The 20,324-nt window shown below is 33.4% G+C and overlaps 4 protein-coding genes across 4 annotated transcripts; 3 read left to right on the top strand and 1 right to left on the bottom strand.

The window, feature by feature from the left end:
* Nucleotides 1-982: 982 nt before the first annotated feature.
* Nucleotides 983-3,312, top strand: HELRODRAFT_177183 (hypothetical protein; the record flags this gene model as incomplete). The annotated part of the gene is made up of 5 exons (XM_009025390.1): nucleotides 983-1,174; nucleotides 1,243-1,302; nucleotides 1,804-1,898; nucleotides 2,496-2,644; nucleotides 2,894-3,312. The coding sequence occupies 5 exons, from the start codon at nucleotides 983-985 to the stop codon at nucleotides 3,310-3,312; spliced, it is 915 nt and encodes a 304-aa protein (XP_009023638.1).
* Nucleotides 3,313-5,809: 2,497 nt separating this feature from the next.
* HELRODRAFT_177182 (hypothetical protein) lies at nucleotides 5,810-8,705 on the top strand (the record flags this gene model as incomplete). Its single annotated transcript, XM_009025389.1, has 8 exons — nucleotides 5,810-5,963; nucleotides 6,134-6,309; nucleotides 6,471-6,639; nucleotides 6,887-6,985; nucleotides 7,173-7,272; nucleotides 7,479-7,542; nucleotides 7,787-7,935; nucleotides 8,045-8,705. The coding sequence occupies 8 exons, from the start codon at nucleotides 5,810-5,812 to the stop codon at nucleotides 8,703-8,705; spliced, it is 1,572 nt and encodes a 523-aa protein (XP_009023637.1).
* Nucleotides 8,706-10,109: 1,404 nt separating this feature from the next.
* On the top strand, nucleotides 10,110-12,598 carry HELRODRAFT_157486 (hypothetical protein; the record flags this gene model as incomplete). Its single annotated transcript, XM_009025388.1, has 7 exons — nucleotides 10,110-10,258; nucleotides 10,759-10,889; nucleotides 11,284-11,402; nucleotides 11,699-11,812; nucleotides 11,896-12,038; nucleotides 12,223-12,373; nucleotides 12,503-12,598. The coding sequence occupies 7 exons, from the start codon at nucleotides 10,110-10,112 to the stop codon at nucleotides 12,596-12,598; spliced, it is 903 nt and encodes a 300-aa protein (XP_009023636.1).
* Nucleotides 12,512-20,097, bottom strand: HELRODRAFT_193034 (hypothetical protein). Its single transcript, XM_009025387.1, has 12 exons — nucleotides 20,043-20,097; nucleotides 19,297-19,399; nucleotides 18,796-18,879; nucleotides 18,267-18,401; nucleotides 16,989-17,082; nucleotides 16,646-16,721; nucleotides 15,843-15,964; nucleotides 15,452-15,530; nucleotides 14,863-14,954; nucleotides 14,265-14,438; nucleotides 13,088-14,147; nucleotides 12,512-13,047 (listed from the first exon to the last, which is right to left on the bottom strand). Exons 2-11 carry the CDS (start codon nucleotides 19,378-19,380, stop codon nucleotides 13,630-13,632), a joined length of 1,458 nt encoding a protein of 485 aa, XP_009023635.1. The 5' UTR covers nucleotides 19,381-19,399; nucleotides 20,043-20,097; the 3' UTR covers nucleotides 12,512-13,047; nucleotides 13,088-13,629.
* Between the last annotated feature and the right edge of the window lie 227 nt (nucleotides 20,098-20,324).

Here is a 20,324-nt window from a genome sequence, read left to right as displayed (position 1 = left end):
ACACAACAACACAACACCCACACAGAAAAATGATTTTACATGCACTCTCTCAAAAAAAACGCAGACACTCACTCACACACCCACACACACACACAACCACACACACACACATTCACACAAAACCACACACACACAAAACCACACACACACACAATTATACACACACACACACAACCACACAAACGCACGTCATCTAAAGCGTCCCTAAAGTTATGCATGGAGTATTTTAATTAAGGAGCGCCAGTTGTTTGGAGCGAAACGCTTCTGAGTTGTTCCTTACGTATGTTTGGCGGAAAAGGAAATAATGTGATGTCGTTGTTGTCTTTTCAGTAGCAAGATTGTAGTCCCGTGTACTCTAATTAATTCTTCGTTTTGTCGTTGCGTGCGTATTTGCTTGTGCGTGTGTGTTTTTTTAAATGTGTGCTTGCAATCACATTTGTGAGCAATGTGTATGTTAATGTATGCGTATGTGGTTTGTATATGTTTAAGTTGGAGGGTATTTGGTTACCGACCGTGCTAGTAAACCAACAGAAGCCAACACGGAAAACATTTCAACATACGCAAGCACCGCATCACACGCACGCATCAACCAAACCAGATCAAAACTTTCAGACGTAACACATTTGTAGGCTGATTCAACCTGCCAGCATCATTAAAAGTTAATTGACGAAGGTCCTTCGATAAATTTTCCACAAACACAAGAAATTTGTCATGCACTCCTATGCTTGTATCAATCGATACACATTAAACCAATAAAACGATTGGTGAAAAAAATGTTCTCTTGGATTCATTCACGGTCCATCGTTGGACTGAACATTTAAATACTGGCTGCACCAATTTAAGTAGTTTTTAAACTCATAAACAGGAATTGCCCGTCTCAACCGTTTCACAAAACAATATTATGATTCAACTTGTTTTAGCTGTTTGAAGTAAAACTGATACATAGTTATTTTTATTTTTGACAGAATCACCATTGAAAAGAATGAACGATCATCATCTTTTCCCACAACCACCCTCTTCCCACCACCACCACCACCCCCAACATCTTGAACATCTCCCATCCCACCCAGCTCAGCAGCCCTACAACAAACTCCACCCCATCCAGTTCAGGACCAGACCCTCCTACTTCACCATTAGGACCACCCTGCCCAACGACTTCAGCATTTATTTCCAAGTTGGTTTTTTACATTCATTATTATTTTAAAAAAAGCGATTTTCTATTCAAATTGTTGTTTCGGCAAGATTCAACGCATCAAATACATCGCCTGTTGCAGGCAGGGATGTCTCTGCATTCAAATCCAGGTACTGCAACATCGACGTCAGGCACCTTAATTAAACGTCAGGCGTCGCAAAAATAATTAAATGCTTGATTAAAAAAAATTGACCGGTTAATTGGTTGGTTGGTTGGTTGACTGACTGACTGACTGACTGACTGACTGACTGACTGACTGACTGACTGACTGACTGACTGACTGACTGACTGACTGACTGACTGACTGACTGACTGACTGACTGACTGACTGACTGACTGACTGACTGACTGACTGACTGACTGACTGACTGACTGACTGACTGACTGACTGACTGACTGACTGACTGACTGACTGACTGATGACTGACTGACTGATGACTGACTGACTGACTGACTGACTGACTGACTGACTGACTGACTGACTGACTGACTGACTGACTGACTGACTGACTGACTGACTGACTGACTGACTGACTGACTGACTGACTGACTGACTGATTGACTGACTGACTGACTGATGACTGACTGACTGACTGATTGATTGATTGAAGATGAAGACGACCTTAAAAGATGGCATGATGTTGTACGCCATGAACAATTCTGACGCCTTCATCTTTTGTCTCGAATTGTTCAACAGCAAACTGAGGTTAGTGATTAGTGATGGTGACGGTGATGATTACAATGTTAACTATATAAACAACAAGTCTGAAGTTACAGCGTTTTATGTTTTTCAATAGTTGAGAACGGGGATAAACTTTTTATAACTTTGTTTCGTTAAAATTGATAACTTTTAACAACTGTCTTATTCTTGGATGAAGTTATGTTTCAAACATTGGTAGTTCTTCTGGTTAACGCAGGACAACAGAAATAAGCAGATGTGAGAACAGGAAATTCTTCGGAGAAACATAAATACAAACACACACACGATGCATACGCCCACAGCATACACATACAAACAAATATAAGATTCATGTACAACAATTATAAGGTACCTGTACAACAATCACAAGATACCTGTACAACAATAACAAAATACATGTACACATACGACAATCACAAAAATACATATACAACAATTACAAGATACTTGTACAACAATCACAAGATATCTGTACAATAATCACAAGATACCTGTACAACAATTTAAGAGACCTGCACAACAGTAACAAGATACCTGTACAACAATCACAAAATACATGTACACATACGACAATCACAAAAATACATGTACAACAATCACAAGATACCTGTACAACAATCACAAGATACCTGCAAAACAATCACAAGATACCTGTACAACAATTACAAAATACATGTACACATACAACAATTTAAGAGACCTGCACAACAGTAACAAGATACCTGTACAACAATCACAAAATACATGTACTGGTACACATACGACAATCACAAAAATACATGTACAACAATTACAAGATACCTGTACAACAATCACAAGATACCTGTAAAACAATCACAAAATACATGTACACATACAACAATTACAAGATACTTGTACAACAATCACAAGATACCTGTACAACAATTACAAGATACATGTACAACAATCACAAGATACCTGTACAACTATCACAAGATACTTGTAAAACAATCACAAGATATCTGTACAACAATCACAAGATACTTGTACAACAATCACAAGATACCTGTACAAGATGGACAACGTGGTGCACGTTCTGGTGGACGACCTGAAGCCTCCGCTGAACGTCAGCGACAACGACATCCACGAGGTAACCATCCAGAGGCCGAGACCCCACCATAACGTCCTCAGAGTGGACACCACAACCTCCATCTCCAATCACACGAACATCCCTATTTTGCCGGAAGTCGAAACCGAAAGTGTCATTTATTTCGGGGGAATTCCAGGCCGGATGTACGGAACCATACCGGAAGAGGTGCAATCGAGGGATGGATACCAAGGATGCATGTTTTCTGTAGACGTTGTGGGAGATACGTGGCCCAGCTTGAAGGCCAGCATCGAGATTAAGGAGGATTTTCATGAGTTTGTAGTGGAGAGGTGTGGAGGTATGTTCATGTGATGACTGCGTTCCTTTATGTTAGTGAAATGTGTGTGTATATATAAATTAGTTTGTGGGGAGAATTATGTCGCTTTTTACTAGGTTCAACTTCTTGGAGTAACTTTTAGGAAATTAAATTTGGCTACCACTGAATGTTATATATAACAATTATATATTTCGCATGCATACTTTGCAGATAAAAATGTAATAATAATATACGTATATCGATGCGGACTTGTTATTTTTAAAGTTTTATTTTTAAGTTTTATTTTTAAATAAATAAATTTAAATAATTGTCAACTGCACTCTTCAATATACGCCCATCCCTATTTCCCTTGGCACCGTCAAACAAATATTACCAATGAAGCGATAAATGGCCCAAAATAGAACTATGATGATGGAGCAATTTCAGTAAAAGGAGCATCTTTAGTTTAAAGAAAGTAAAAACATTGTAACCGCAACAATGTCAAAAGTAGAAAAATGATCGATAATAAAAGTAGAATAACAATAATATAATAGAAATTTAAACAAAAATTATAAAAACAAAAATCAAATTTTGGTTATTAACAGCAACGTTTCTTAACTATTAACACAAATGAATTAAATGATGTAAACTGCAACAAAAAAATTTTTCCAAATGCAAAGCTGAAACGCTGAACCAACCATAAAAAGCAATCCGATACACGCTCGTCAAATTAGCAAAATATAATTATTGCAAATTGCACTGGTCTTCCATACATTTCACACAACACACACCAACACTCGTACACACACCAACACACGTACTTACTACACCAACACACGTATACACATCCTACACACACACGCAACACACAACACACACCAACAAACGTACACACACACACAAACACTCAACCACACACACACACCATATACACGCACCAAAACACACACACTCAACCACACACGCCACACAACCAACCACACACACACACAGCACACGACTCATTATAGTTTCCACATTAACCTGACTTCAATTAATCAGCGAAAGCATAAATCATTTAAAAATCATTTGTGTACTAACACAATCGACACGCACACACGCACGCAAGGACATACAACCAATAAAAGAAAACTTTAAATTAAAATCACATTTACAAAAGCAAGCTTACGCAAGTAGAGCTGAGTGAAAACACTTTCGTTTGAAGCAGACACACCGACTGAATAATGACATACATACGCCCGCATACATAAATTCAAATCAATTTTTTTGCATGAAGATGTATGCACGCACACATATAAAACATGCATCTGTGCATTGAGCTTCTTTAAAAACGTGAACATGAGTTAGTCAACTCGTTCAAACAAGCAAGCAAACTAACGAACGTACGTTAGCAGAATCTCTGACGGACATAGCTAACACAAACATTAAACAACATATCCAACAGAAACACATTAGACTTTTAAACAAGTTAGCTTAGCACACTTACAACCGTAATAATAACAATATCCACAAGCGTACGCAAGCAAACAACACACACATGTGTATGCAAACATGCAAGCACATATACAGAAGCACACGCAAACAAACAAGCAGACTCATTCACGCACGCACGTGTAATAATGATACCACTGAAGAAATTCCTTTGCGCCTTCATTGCGTAACTTGGATACCGCATGCCTGATGTTCGTTTAGCACAAGTATGCAAATTTGCCGCCAATTAAAAATGGCTAACATGACGGCGGGATGCGTTGAGAAGCATCTGACAAATTGGCTTTGTTATTAGCGTCTTGTTGTTGCTGCTGTTGTTGATGTTGTTGTTGTTGTTGATGAGGATGAGGTTGTTGTTTCTCACTTTTGTGTTTTTTTCTGTTGAATTTGTTACGTCGTAAAGACTTGTGTTTTTGAAGTTTGTTGTCTTTGTCGTTGTTGTTGTTGCCTACGTTGTTGCTTTTGTTGATTGTGTGGTATTTTTCATCGGATCTGTGATAGTGGTTATTGTTGTTGTTGATGTTACTGTAGTTGCTGTTGTTTTGTTTGAAGCCATTAAAGTTGTTGAAGTCGAATTGATATGCGTGATTCTGCTTGCATTCTTCAGACGGTTGCTGCTATATCGTGGCCAGCTTGAGTTCAATAGAAAATATAAATTAAGTGTCTAATCTAACATCTGCCAGACTGTTTAACGTAAAGAAATAACTTTATAATGTTTCATCATATAAACTTTCTGGTAAATAAAGTGATAAAATTTCAAAACCAGAAAGTTTGCCAAACGCATTAAATGGTAAATTGATTCAGTCATTTCAAGATTAATCTCGTTTTCATCAATAAAATTGTCCACAGAATATGTATTATCACGTAAATCATTTTAACAAAACTTATCACAAAATGTGTTGTTGCATCTAAATATTTTTTGTTGATGTTGTAAAAAATGAAATTAATTTACAACAAATTAAATAGTTTATATAATAATAGTAACAACAATAAAAACAACAACAATAATAATAATAATAATATACAAAATCGTGCTCGCTGTTATGTTTAATATCCTCTTAAGACATGCAAATTGAACGTGACCCAACAACAGAAAACATGGAAGCCAAAGATGAATGCCCTTGCAAGAACGGTGGAACATGCGCCAACAGTCCTTCCTCTGCCGAAGTCCTCTGCAACTGTACCATGACCTCACTCACAGGCACCCTTTGTGACGATGGTCGGTCAACTCTTTTTTTTTTCTACTCATCACGATTATTGCACACTAGGTTTTGTTTGTGAAAAGTCAAAGTTAAAAAGACAACAAAGGCATACACACAAAACAACATACTCACACACAAACTCCCACTCACTCACACAGACTCACACTCACACATTCTTGCACAACAGATAGCCTAGCGTACGAGTTCACTCCCAAATCAATTTTCATGTACCTCTACCCGCAAAACACCAAACCCAACACGTTCATTGACACCGTGGTATTCGGTCTGATCACCAGCAAGATGAATGTAACCTTTCTGTCCATTAGGGGAGATACGAGCAACGATTTCACAATTTTCTACCTTGTAAGTGCTGAATGATTTGAAATATAATATTTGTAAATTTTCAAATCGCTTTTATAACTTTTCAGTTAAACTCTTTGTTTTGTGTTTTAAATTTTTGTAGTCGAAATAAAATTCAAATTTAATAATTTGTTATGTTGAGCAAAATTGACTGAAAATTCCAGCAAAATGGCTCGTTGAACGTGGAGGTGTCCCTGGAAAAGAAGGAGTCTACCGTTCGGAGCAAGTCTCTGCTGTCTGATGGTTCCTACCACATCGTTCGCTACCAGAGGATCGGGTCCTCGCTGAGTTTGCAGGTCGACACCAAACCGAAAATATTTCAAAATCGATCTGGTTGGTATGAATATTTCAATGATTAATCACTAAAGTGTTCCTTTTGGATGAGCTATTACTTAATATTAGCATGTATTCTTAAGTAAGCTCGTGTCAATATGCGTTGAATTTTTGAGAAGCATTTGAAACTCGAAGTACGATTGCCATTTTGTAATTGTTAAAATAAATAATCACGGAAACATGTTTATATTGTTAAAGTTCAGTCTGCAAACAATCTAATGGTTTTGCACTTTAATCATTTCAAAAGAATCTCACAAGCCAGGACTGTTCAGAAACCAGGCAATGATCATAGCAGGTCACCAGTTGGACCCAAGATTCGCATCAACTTTCTCGGGGATCATAGCAGGTTCCATCGTTCAGTGAAAGCCTACCGCAATTTTAATTTTTTTTCGGCACACTCTATACACTTACAGAAATACAAATTTATACAAATTTCTTCAAGAATGCTTAAATAATTTTATTAGTGTTTAGTGATTAATAAAATTGTCGGACGTTTTTATATGTTGGCCATTAACTGTTCAAATACCACTAAGGTTTGTACGTGAACGGATTGCTAGTTTTCGATCCAGTTAACCAGAATCGGAGCAGCGCCATTGGGAACGTCTACTTGAAAAATAATTTCAACAGACTGAAGTTGGTTTTACGTATTGTATGTATTTTCAAAAATTATTGGTCAAATTGTTTTTCTTAATAAACTGCTTACTGATTTTTAACATTCTACTTGTTTCTTTAGGAGTAGTTTAATACAGTATTACATTGATCATTGAAAACCCTTTAAACCAACTTTAAATGACTATACTACAAAAACTGATCAATTTAATGAATTTGATGTTTAAAAGTTACAGTCACGATGGTAGCGACTCAAGCCACTGGTTGACAGTGACCACCAGAAGACCAAAGAAAGTAATCTATCCAAGCGTTAGCAACAAGGTCTGTTGCTGATTGGCCGGTTGGTTGATCAGCTAACTGATTGGTAGTTTAATTGATTGGTTGGTCAGCCAGTTAACAGGCACGGAAACATTTTTTTGACAAGTAGTAAATAATCGACTTAACTTTTGAATACATTTAACAACGCCATAATAATGAACAATTTTACCAAAACACGAAATGAGGTGAAATTTTTATAAAAATTATTTCAATAAAACAGTTTACGAAACCACGGCAAGATGAGCTGATAAAAGCGAAGCACGACCCATCTCAGTGTCCAGTGTATGACAAGCATCTGCTGGATTCGTGCAACGTGGACAGCTACGAAGATGACGACTCCTTCATTCGTCCCACCATTGAGATCAACAGGTGGCAGACAATTATTATTGTTTGTAGGTTATAGTTTGAATAACCAATAGACCAAAATGTAAAAATCTGTCAAAAGTTTAATCAAATTTTTTCAAATAACTATAACCAGGATGTTTGAAACTGTAAGCAAATTGGACTTTCCGGAAGTTACAGATGTCGGTTTCGAGTGTACAAGTGTTTCATGCCTTACCGGCCAAACCTCTCCCAATCCTCTCAACTACAATCCAAAACCTGCAATCGACGGTTCTATCGAAACAAGTTCAAATGTTCCAAAGAAATATTCAGACAACACATCACTGAAAGAACTTCCTCTTTTCGGCACCGTCTACAAGTTTGATCAGTTGAAGAATGCTCATCATGACAAACATTTTCATCAGCAAAACAACTACCATGTCCGGTATAACGACAAAAATAACGAGTACGCCATCTACGACAACTTCTTGAACGACACATCCTATCGAAACTACTACCTGGACAATCCTGATTACGTAATTTCCTCCATTTTCACTAACATCATCCTCACAGTTGGAATTTCCATAAGTTTCATTATTCTCGTTCTCGTTTTGATATACGCCATAAGAAAATGTTCTCAGACAAAGGTGAAAGAGAACGAAACGTTGGACCAACTGGTTCCTGAATTAAGGTACAACCCCAAAACAAGTTCAGTGGTCACCAGCAATGTCCATGTCAGACACGTACCGGAGTTGAGCCAGTCTCTACTGAGGGACAAACCAATTTGTGAAAATTATGTCAAAGAATGGTTCATTTAATTAATGATCGTATCTTTCGCTCAAAGTGAAATATTTTGTTTGAAATAATAAATTGCACGTGAACCTTTTGTGTTTGTGTGTTGTGTGTGTATATGTGTGTGTGTGTGTGTGTGTGTGTGTGTGAGTACACAAAAAATGTTTGCGTGTATGTATGTTTACGCTTGAATCTTCCACATGACAAAATGTCTTTCATATCATATCTATCAAACTATTAACATGTCTTATTTTTATTGTTTCATCATCGGTTATAGTTAGATTTTAGGTTGAAAACTTAGAACAATAATTCGTTCATGTACTTTTCGAAAGGTGATTTATATATAATCTTCGTCAATAATAAAACGATGAAAACAACATTGAATTAGACAAATAAAAGAATGAATTTATAAATAATATTTTGGATATGAATTTATATATTTAATAGTTTATGTAATTATATATATATATATATATAATATATTATTAATTATATATATATATATATATATATATATATATATATATATATATATATATATTAAACATTCATCTTTATATCACATATCCAAATTAGAAACATTCTTGGTCAACGTCCTATACACACATATTAATATACAATTTTAAAAAACACGCTTTAAGGGCTGGAACATGGATAGGGTTTATATATACATCCAGTGTTTCCTACTGGCCGTCAGCAAATCTCGGAATAATGAAAGAATAGCAGCCACCTAGGTCACTTATATATAAAAAAATTTAATAAAACATACATAACTCTGTGTTAATCACAAATTTGCATAAATAAATGCATACTTTAGTTATTAGTATTAATTCTACACCTTTAGAATGTTAAAGTGTTTAAATCGAACATAACATATCGAACTCGTCTCAACTTGGTTTTTTTTAAATTTTGTGTATTCACATTTTAAACTTTCAAATTTCATATAAATGAACAAGTTAGGTGAGTTGTTGTTGGCATTAATTTATAGATGAATATTTGATTGAAAATGCAAAGTTGATGAAAAAAGTTGTCATAATTTTAAAATTGGTCTTCAGTTTGATTTGCCTATTTTATGACTTTGTTGTTAGTTTCTTTATTAAGTTTAAAATATTAGCATTAGACTTTAGTTTAGTAGATTTAGTTTAGAATTAGTTTTGCCTCACTTTTATTTTTATTGTTTTAGACTTTTTTAGAAAGACTTAATTTTTTTTTATATAATATAGGAAGTAGAATCTACTCAGTCCTCAGTGCTCTTGTGTTTGTTTTATTTATAATGTGTATAGTTTTTTTTGAATTTATGTTAGTTTTGGTTCAGTTTTGCATTGAATTCTAGCCTATTTTCAAAGTACAATTCAGATTACAACATTACATTATGATTCATTTTACTATTGTAATTAGTTTTTCAGAATTTCTTGCAAATAAGCAGAAAGATGTGTTCTGCAGCAGCTGCAACATCAGTCACAAAGAGCAACAAATACAATTATGAAACATTGAAAGTATCAAATCTCACCAACTATGTCTTCCTTGTCGAGATCAACAGACCTGAATCAAGAAATGCTATGAATGTTCAATTTCAAGAGTTATTCCAACTTTTTTTTATGTTTTTTGTATTCTTTATTATAATTTGATCATGTTTTCAACACCACCTACAACATTATTTTTTAATCTGTATCGTGTGACAAATAACAACCGTTTAGTTTAGTTAAAAGTAGATTGTTATAACAGCACATTTTCAAGTAAAATTATTTATTTATAACTTACATTTTACAAATTTGTGTCATCATACACTTTTATAACAGTGTTCAAATGTTACTTGTAAAATAAATATCTTCTCTTACTAATATTAACAATAATAATATTATTATTATTTGAAGCATATTTATAATTTTTACTTTTATTATTATTATCAGTAGCTGTAGTATTAGTAGTAAATTAGAAATTGTGAAAGCATTCAAATAGTTGTAGTATCACATTCATTTATATAAATTTTCCAATCTAAATTACCATCTTGTCTATGGTTATTAAAAAATTAACCTGCGGATAATATTTCAATATTTTAAATCTCTTTGAATTTTGTAGAGACATGAGGGCATGTTTCAGTGAACTGAACAATGACCCTGACTGCAGATCAGTTGTACTATCTGGATCTGGCAAACATTTTTCATCAGGTCTTCATTACTTCTTAGGGTTTCTACTTATTACACATTCATGTTTGTTATCATCTATGTCATCAACATCTTCATTATTATTATTATTATCATTATTATCATTATTATTCTTTGTGCCACCATCATCGTCATATTCATCTTCGTCGTCGTTGCCATCGTCATTATCCTCTTATGTCACTATTACCATACATCATTATTGTAATTAAATGTTTTTTCCATACCCTACAACTGTCTTTGGTGTTCTATATCATCATCTTGTACGCCATTGTCACTTTACCATTAAGTCATTTCTGTCAGGATCACCATTTCATCATCATCAGTATTATCATCAAAGTGTTCCATTCGAGATTTAATAAGTATTTCTAATTAACGAGTTAATTATTTAATTATCGAGTAATTTTTTAAATCACAGATTAATGATTCATCTTAAAATTAGGTCTGGACCTTAGTGACTTGAGTTTCTTCTCACTGAATGATTTGGAACCAGGAAGGAAGTCGTTTGCCCTTGGAAAGATGATCAGGGCATTCCAAGAAAGTTTTACTGTCATTGAAAAAGTAGATCAAAGTACTTTTTCATAAAAATAATCAACAAACATTTGATTTATTGAAAATTTACCACCTTACATTGAAATTCTCAATGTTTAAGATGGCTATAAATAGCGAAAATTCTTTTTTTAACAAAAACGCTAAGAATAAGAATAACCCAGCCAAAGCTGACATCAATAAATTGATTGTTACCTAAATAGGCAGTAACAAAACAATGCTCTAGATTAGATTAGTGACATCTCTCCACACAAAACTGCTAATTATATTTGGTCCAACCGTAACCTTAACCCCTCTTATCGAAACAGTGCACAAAGCCAGTAATATCGGCTGTCCATGGTGCCTGCATTGGTGGTGGGGTTGACATGGTGTGTGCCTCTGACGTCAGGTACTGCTCTATGGACGCCTGGTTCCAAATCAAGGTTCACAATTTTATGACCGTAATGCGGCTCTTATGTGAACCAACGCACATGCGTCGACGACACATACACATTCGCACCAACAGGAGGTTGATGTTGGCCTGGCAGCTGACGTTGGAACGTTGCAGAGGCTTCCAAAAATTGTTGGGAATGAAAGTTTGGTGAGAGAATTGTGCTTCACTGGTCGCAAGTTTCTGCCAGACGAAGCAAAGGAGTTTGGCTTTGTTAGGTTGGTGTTGAATGTACGTTGTCGAAATGTTCGATATTTTTCGTTACTGCATTTATTTGCTTGTTTCTAAGTTATGACTGAATGAATTGAATATTTTCAATGACCGATTAATATTGATATTAACATTAATTAACATTAATATTTGTTCATTTAAAAATAATCATCATCAAATTTTTCCCTCCAGCAAAATATTTCCTGATAAAGAAAAGTTGCTAGCTGGAGCTTTTGAACTAGCAAATGTCATTGCGTCGAAAAGTCCGATAGCAGTCCAAGGAACCAAGTTGGGTCTGATCTACGCAAGAGATCATTCCGTGACTGATTCTCTTAACCAGATTGTCAGTATTTTATTTCTGATGTGTTTTACTTATTACTTATTTTAAAATTCTGTTTTTTTAGCTTATTTATATTTAAACCGATATTAATTGAATTTGTTGATAACGTTCGAATACCTTGAATCATTTCAGGCCCTCCTTAACCAATCGTTGTTGCAGAGTGAAGATTTGATAAAGGCTGCCACCGCCATTCTCAAAAAACAGAAACCCGTTTTTTCCAAATTATGACACCAAAATTTTCACACATAAATAAAAATTTGACTTGAACATAACAACTAGTGAAATTTACGATAAAAATACAACTGCGATTACATAGTTAGATCAACTTGTTAAATCTAATTTTAAAGTCAATTCGATTGGGTAGGTACGTATCCGCATTTGTCAACCTTTCAATAATCATTTCATGTGTTAATCAAAGCGATTAGGCACTCAAAATTATTTTTAATTTTGTATGCACACCTATTTAACCCTATCAAGTTTGGCTAAAACCATGTATCTTTAATTTAACTCTAGTCGTTTGATTCTAAAACGTATTGTGCGAAATTCAACTCCCATGAATTAATTGAAATGAAAACAGTTGATTCAAACAATTTTCTTATAAACGGCAAATTTTACAATATTTAATAACATCATATATATATATATATATATATATATATATATATATATATATATATATATATATGTATATATATACACATATATATATATATATATATATCGACGATCACAATTTTAACTGGCATAGAAGAATCATACATGATGATTTCCATTGAATTACTGAAGGTAACATACTAGAAATATTTACTAAATAAAAATGGAAACATAATTAAATAAAAACAATCTGTATAAAACTGAAGACATCGTGACTGTCGAGTCAAAATAAGTCATAAAAATCTCAAAATGTTTAGCTAGCAGGGTGAGTTTACAACATGATTACAACTCTCTTATAACGAATCAAATATTGAGAGTTTAGTTTCAGGTGTTGTGAATATTTAAATCGGGTACAATTTGCAATAGGTAAACTTCGACAAAATCGGAATAAAAAAAAAACGCCAAAAAGTTTTTAGAAAATAACTAAAAAACGAGTAACTCTGTTGACATAATTTCAATGGCGTAAAATCTACATTAAAAAAGGCATCGAGAGAAAGATAAACTGTCAGTATAAACAAACTCTAAACAATCAGACGATGAGAGTGGAGACATTTTTACATTCAGATGACTTTCAGAAGATGACATTGAGAAAGTTTATTTTATTTTTACAAACGGACGTGGTCACTTCCCTCGAGTCTGACGCTCACCATGTCGCCATCACTATTCTCAAGCCTAACATTTACCTCATCCCCAGTGAGTGTCGTGCCACTATTATTATTATTATTATTATTATTATTATTATTATTATTATTATTATTATTATTATTATTATCATCATCATCATTATTTCTATTATCACTTTCGTAATCACTGACGTCGTTATTATCGATACTAATGCTAATGTCATTGTCAACATTTACGTTAATATTGTTGTTGTTGTTGTTGTTGCCAATATCACCACCGTTACCGTTGTTACGCTCCTCTTCCTCGTCCTCAATATCTCTCCTGTCATCCATATCTTGATTGAAGTTTACGTTGGATGTATGAACTTGAGCAGTGGATTCAATCCTTCCATTCGCATGTGTCCTGCCGCTACTAATTGCATTCGACCTGCTGTTTGGATCTGACAATATGTCTGCAACGTCAACCATGTTCTGAAGAATAGGTCGGGGAACATCTGCCTCTGTTCAGTTTCATTAAAGGAAATTTGATTAGAACCCTCATATTGCACTAACAATTGAGCATAGTAAATTAAACAGCATCTCATCAAAAGTTTTCAAAGTGCATCAAAGTAGCTGACCTTCCAGCAAACTTCCAACCAGCGGTGTCCTCTCGTCTGACAGTTCAGAGAATCTCTCCTCGCCACTCCTCACCGCATCTTCACCATCTCCAACCGAACGAACTCTCTTGTTGCACAGTGGACATGTTTGTTTGTTGCGCGTCAGCCAGGGGTCAATGCACTTCTGATGAAAAGCTGTGAGTTAGAAGATAGCAAGGGAGTGAGAGAGGCAGAAAGTGAGAGAGAGATGGCGGGAGAGATTTATTAAAGTGTACAAGTAACGAATATACAGTTTGAATATTATTAAGACAACCATGCAGAAGTAACATTCTTCGGACTTGTTCAACACCAAGTTCAACACCACTCTTTTACGCATGCATACGATTAGTTCACAGGATACAGTTTGTCATGTGTTCCAAAATGAATGAAAAACTTTTAGTCGACTAATAAGTTCATTTATAATTCTCGTAATTATAACTATTCAATCATCAAAAGAACTCATTATTTTCTAACTCATCCATCATCCAATTCCATTCATTCATCTATTATCCACCCGTCCGTCCATCCATCCATCAACTTTTCCATCCATCCATCAACTCATCCATCCATCCAGGCCAACCATGTGAGCAGGGTAGTATTCGAAGTTTATCAAAGAAGGAGTAGTCTTCAAGGCAGACGGCACAGACCTCGTACCTATCTCCTCTCATGAACCTGCAGGCATTTGTCGCATCATCAGCATCATCAAATTAGCTCTAATTCATTTAAATAACTACACCCATCCACACACACACCCACACCCAGCCAGCCAACAAAAGCAACAACATACGGTCTCACAGAGTCTGGCAAATTATACAATGATCGCATGCCACTTACAAAAAACAGCAAAAAACTAACATTCAATCATAATGATAAGCGCGTAAAAAATCTAGCAGCAGTCTATGAGACAAAACAACATCAATGTGAGACGGCAACATTTTATCAGCCAGCCATTCTTATAAACCGACCATCAACAGTGGATAACATCCACAATCATAAATATCAATCATAAATAATCCCAACAACCACAAATAACCACATCACCAACAACAAATAACCACAACACCAACAACAAATAGCCACAAATAACCACAACAACAACCACAAACAACCCCAACAACAACCGCAAACAACCACAACAACAGCCACAAACAGCCACAAACATCAGTAACCTCTTAGTAGGCAGTTTCTTGACCCATGAACTTCTGAGGAAATGAGTGCATTTCCTTCCATAGTGGAAGATCATCTTAGAGACCTGTCACCGAGAGGTTCAACAACATTGAATCAATTCAGTTCATCTTTGTACACGAATACAATTAATTAAATGTATTCAAGAGAACATTTAGTCCACTGGTGGAACAAAAACCTATAAACAATCGAAACAACAACAACAACAACATTGGAAAAAACATCAAAACACCAAATAGCATTACTGTTTGTAACAACAGCAGAACAACAACAATATAATAATTTCTCCAGATTGTAAGCAACAACAGCATCAACATCAACAACAGTAACGGCATCAACAACAACACAACAACATCATCAACAACAACACAATACAAACAATAAAAACCAGAATGCCACAAATTAGAATTAGTCCTAGGGACAGTAAAACGCTTCCGATGAGATACAAATCGGACTTTGGATGGTAGGAGTCGTCGTATGATATCATCATGGAGTAACTGTATGATGTTCGAGGTATATGTATGTTTTAAAATATGGAAGAAAGAGCTTGCTCTATGTGTGTGTGTGTGTGCGAGTTAGTGTGTTTGTGACAATGTAAGCGTGAGTAAGTTTGTGTGTGTGTGCGTGGGTGTATGAGAGAATGTGCGAGAGAATGTGCGTGTATCTTTTAAATGTGTTGTTCGATTCAATTCAACGTGTTTATGTGTGTGATGTGATCTCAGCAGGCAGCGGTAGTGTGGACGCGTTTTCAATATTCAATGCCTTCATCAACATTCATTTCTTGACAAGATTTTCAACCGGAATTTAAATGGTAAATTTAAAAAACAATCGTCACTATCAATTTTCCTCATTTTACCACGATCATAATCATGATCACCATCAACATCATCATAATCATAACCACCATCAACATCATCATAATCATGATCACCACCAACATAGTCATAATCATGATCACCATCAACATCATCATAATCATGATCACCACCAACATAGTCATAATCATGATCACCATCAACATCATCATAATCATGATCACCACCAACATAGTCATAATCATGATCACCATCAACATCATCATAATCATGATCACCACCAACATAGTCATAATCATGATCACCATCAACATCATCATAATCATGATCACCACCAACATCATCATCATCATCACTGCCTACTTGGATGTGAGGTAGTGTGACAACTTGTTGAACGAAGACTCGCCTATGAAAACAGACGGTATCTTCACAACGTACCCTTGCATAATGTATCCATCAACATAAATAATAATAATAATAATAATAATAATAATAATAATAATAATAATAATAATGAAAACAATCTTTTATTGACCAAAAAGATGAAATCAAAATGAAATCAATCGAAAATTATTAATAATATATAAGATTGTAAATAAATAAATGTAAATAATTTATAAAATTTTATAAAAGAAAATAATTAATAATAATAATAATAATAATAATAATAATAATAGAAATAATAATAATATTAATAATAACCTACCCTCGTCATCTGTGCCAGTCATGGTAACGATGTCGTCAGAGTCTACGTTGTACACTATGGCCGCCGTGTAGTTCGCTAGTTCTGCATTTCTTACCTGCCATGTGGTAGTAATAATGATGGAGACGATGATGATGATGATAGAAATAGTGATGATGATGATGGCGATAGTAATAATGATGTTGTAATAATGATGTTGACGATGATGATGGTGATAGTAATAATGATGTTGACGATTATGATAATAATATAATAATATAATGATAATAATATAACGATGATAATAATTATAATAATGATGATATTAACGATGATATTAGTGATAATAATTAATGATATTGATAAGAAACTTAAGGTCAATTTTTTTTTTCAAAAAAGTCAATTCACAATCTTTGATTCCTTTTCTGTTATGGAAAAAAAAACTATACAAGCACAAATGAATGTGCAATAATAACAAAAATAAAAATAATAATAATTATAATAATAACAACAACAATAATAATAATAATAACAACAATAATATTAACATTTGAATGGTATACACACATAAATATGTAAATTGAGTGAACTATGGCCACATTTAAATTGAAAAAAAATCTTTTTCCACCATGAGGTAATTAAATGATGGTGATGATATCTAGGAGTGTGAGAATATCTAGAAGGTGCATCCTTTATTATCGATAACGATTAACAATGATTAAGGACGATTTTCTAAGAAAAATAAATGAATATATGAAGCTACATGAGGAGATAATCTTTGACACAAAGACACAAAGACAAATAGAGGACAAAGTGTTGAGAGCAATCAATCATCAGCACAGCAAACAACAGAATGATGGCATTTATTGTAATTAGCTATCATCTGATCAACATCATATAATTAGCTATCACCTGATTACCATTGTGAATAGCATGAATACTATAGTAATGCAGTAGCACAGAGTACAATACCTAAAAATACTAACCACAGTGATGAATTTATTAGAAACAATTTTGATAAACCTACTATGAATATTGGCAACTAATGCCGGTGATGTAATGGGATTGATAACATACATATTTAACCATATAAACAGTTAACATTAGAAAAACATCAGCAATACACATACATACATACATACACAAAGACATAAATACATGCATATGTACATCTAGGGCCAAAAATAATTAGGGATCTTCTCAGATTAGAAAAACATCAGTGATGAAAAAAAGCCTATAAGAAACTCTACATACTCAGACGCAAAAACACCATCCAATCAACCAACCTACCTACCTACCTACCTTATCATAAAAATTGCAGCCCCTTCTCTTGACGATGGCAAAGTAGTTGGGGTGATGAGAATGATTGCTGCCGTGACGGGTCGGTGTTATGTTTCTGGTGCAAGCTTCCAATGGCTCCACCACATTTCCATGTCCCTAGAACAATCGAAATGACAACCAAACTCTCAGTAAACAAATGAAATATTAAATTTAGAAGTAGGTCTCTCTCTCTCTCTCTCTCTCTCTCTCTCTGCTCTGTCTCTCTAATGAATAAACTACACACATCCAAAGAATAATATAAACATATCAAAATTGTCATTTCATGCATATGCAGTAGTATGATATGAAATAAAACTTAACTGTTCTTTTTCATAATGAAGAAAATTTTATTACAACATTCTGGAACTATAATTTACTAAAATAATTGAAATCGAATTTGAAATGTAATAAATCAAAAGAGAATGAATGAATAAATGAATGGATGAATGAATGAGTGAATGATGGATGAATGAATGAGTAATAGATGAATGAATGATAAAAATAATCTTACAAATATGCCAGAACTAGGAATCTCATCTCCAAATCTAGCTTGCAATGAGTGTAATGTTAGCACAGTTTCATTCTGCTCATTCAGCTTGATGTAATTTAAAAAAAATTTTTAATCAACTAACTTGCTGATAAACATAGAAGTATTGCACTTTAATTTAGTTGCAACTTGAATAAAATGAATAGCATATAGAATATAGATATATATATATATATATATATATACATAATTAAAAAAATTCAACTAAATTTATAAAATTGTTTAATAAAAGATAACATATATCATAACCCTTATTTTTTACAATACTGAAAACAACACATATGACATAACTATTTATAATTAAGTAAGATCTGCGTTGGGACCATAAAATAAATTCTAACATCTGAGGTGGATGATATTATGGTTTCACCATAGACATTCTAATTATCTTATATTTTTTAATAAATAGTCTGATATGCTAATAATTAGCTAATTCAATTCAACAAAATCAATTAATAAACTAACCACAATAACATCAGGGAAAACTTTGGAGAACATCAGACATGATAAAAGAAACAAAAGGCACCACCAACAAGATTTCATAAACATTGTCAGAATTGTTTGATGTCTGAAATAAAAATAATTTTTAATTTTAAAAAAGAATTCTTTTAATATAGTTTTTATTTGACAGTTAAACAACTTTTAATTTAATATTGATTCAAAAATTTATTTTTAAATTTTATTAACTAGGAAAAATTTTTCTTTAAATTTAATTTAAAATTCACTACAACTTGGAATTATTAGAAATAAGAAGGATAAAAAATATAAATAATAAGTAAATCATTTCATTCAATATGTTAATAAAATAAACTTTATTTAATAAATAAAGAAAAGACAGAGAATATCAATATATAATATATATTGATATTCTCTGTCTTTTCTTATATATAATATGCTCAAGTATAATTGAGTATAATTAATTGTTATTTATTTAATTGCTATCATTTTAAAATTGAGTCCCGAGAAAAAAAAATTAAAAAAAAACAATCATGATGTGAATAAAACTTTAATGTTTTTAAATTTATACTAAATTAAAATAATTAATTATTAAAGCATAAAAACAACAAACATTAAAAAATTAACTATTAAAGTTAAATAAAAACAACAATAGTGAATATCAACTCAATAGACAAAAAATATCTGTCTGAAAAGATAATTAATTGACACTAAAAAAAACGTAAGAAAATAAATCTACTAAATAATAATTTTACATTTTAATTGAAGTCTGTAAAATCAATCCACAAGTCAAGAGTCTATTTTATTTATTATTACACAAATGTCAAAATTATTTCATTGAGCAAAGAAATGACAATATGGCACAACACAGTCAATGGGCAAATCGTTTCAAATTACTTTTCAATTTTATTAAACCTATAAAAAATTTGTAAATAAAAATATATTTTTAAATTATTTGTAATAATTAAAATATTATTTTATAAAAAAAGCGCCACACATAGACGTACTACCCTTGGATAAGAGTACCACCGGCGATT

Source organism: Helobdella robusta (assembly GCF_000326865.2).
Source record: "Helobdella robusta unplaced genomic scaffold HELROscaffold_41, whole genome shotgun sequence".
Taxonomy (NCBI): Eukaryota; Metazoa; Annelida; class Clitellata; order Rhynchobdellida; family Glossiphoniidae; genus Helobdella; species Helobdella robusta.
Note: the sequence above shows the minus strand (reverse complement) of the source record. Positions and strands in the feature narration are given on the sequence as shown.

Coding starts and splice junctions, on each gene's coding strand:
- HELRODRAFT_193034 (XM_009025387.1), bottom strand. CDS start 19,380: ATGTTTATGAAATCTTGTTGGTGGTGCCTTTTGTTTCTTTTATCATGT. Junction 16,722..16,988: donor GACTGGCACAGATGACGAGG/GTAGGTTATTAT, acceptor ACATTATGCAAG/GGTACGTTGTGAAGATACCG. Junction 15,531..15,842: donor CATTCTGGTTTTTATTGTTT/GTATTGTGTTGT, acceptor GGTGACAGGTCT/CTAAGATGATCTTCCACTAT.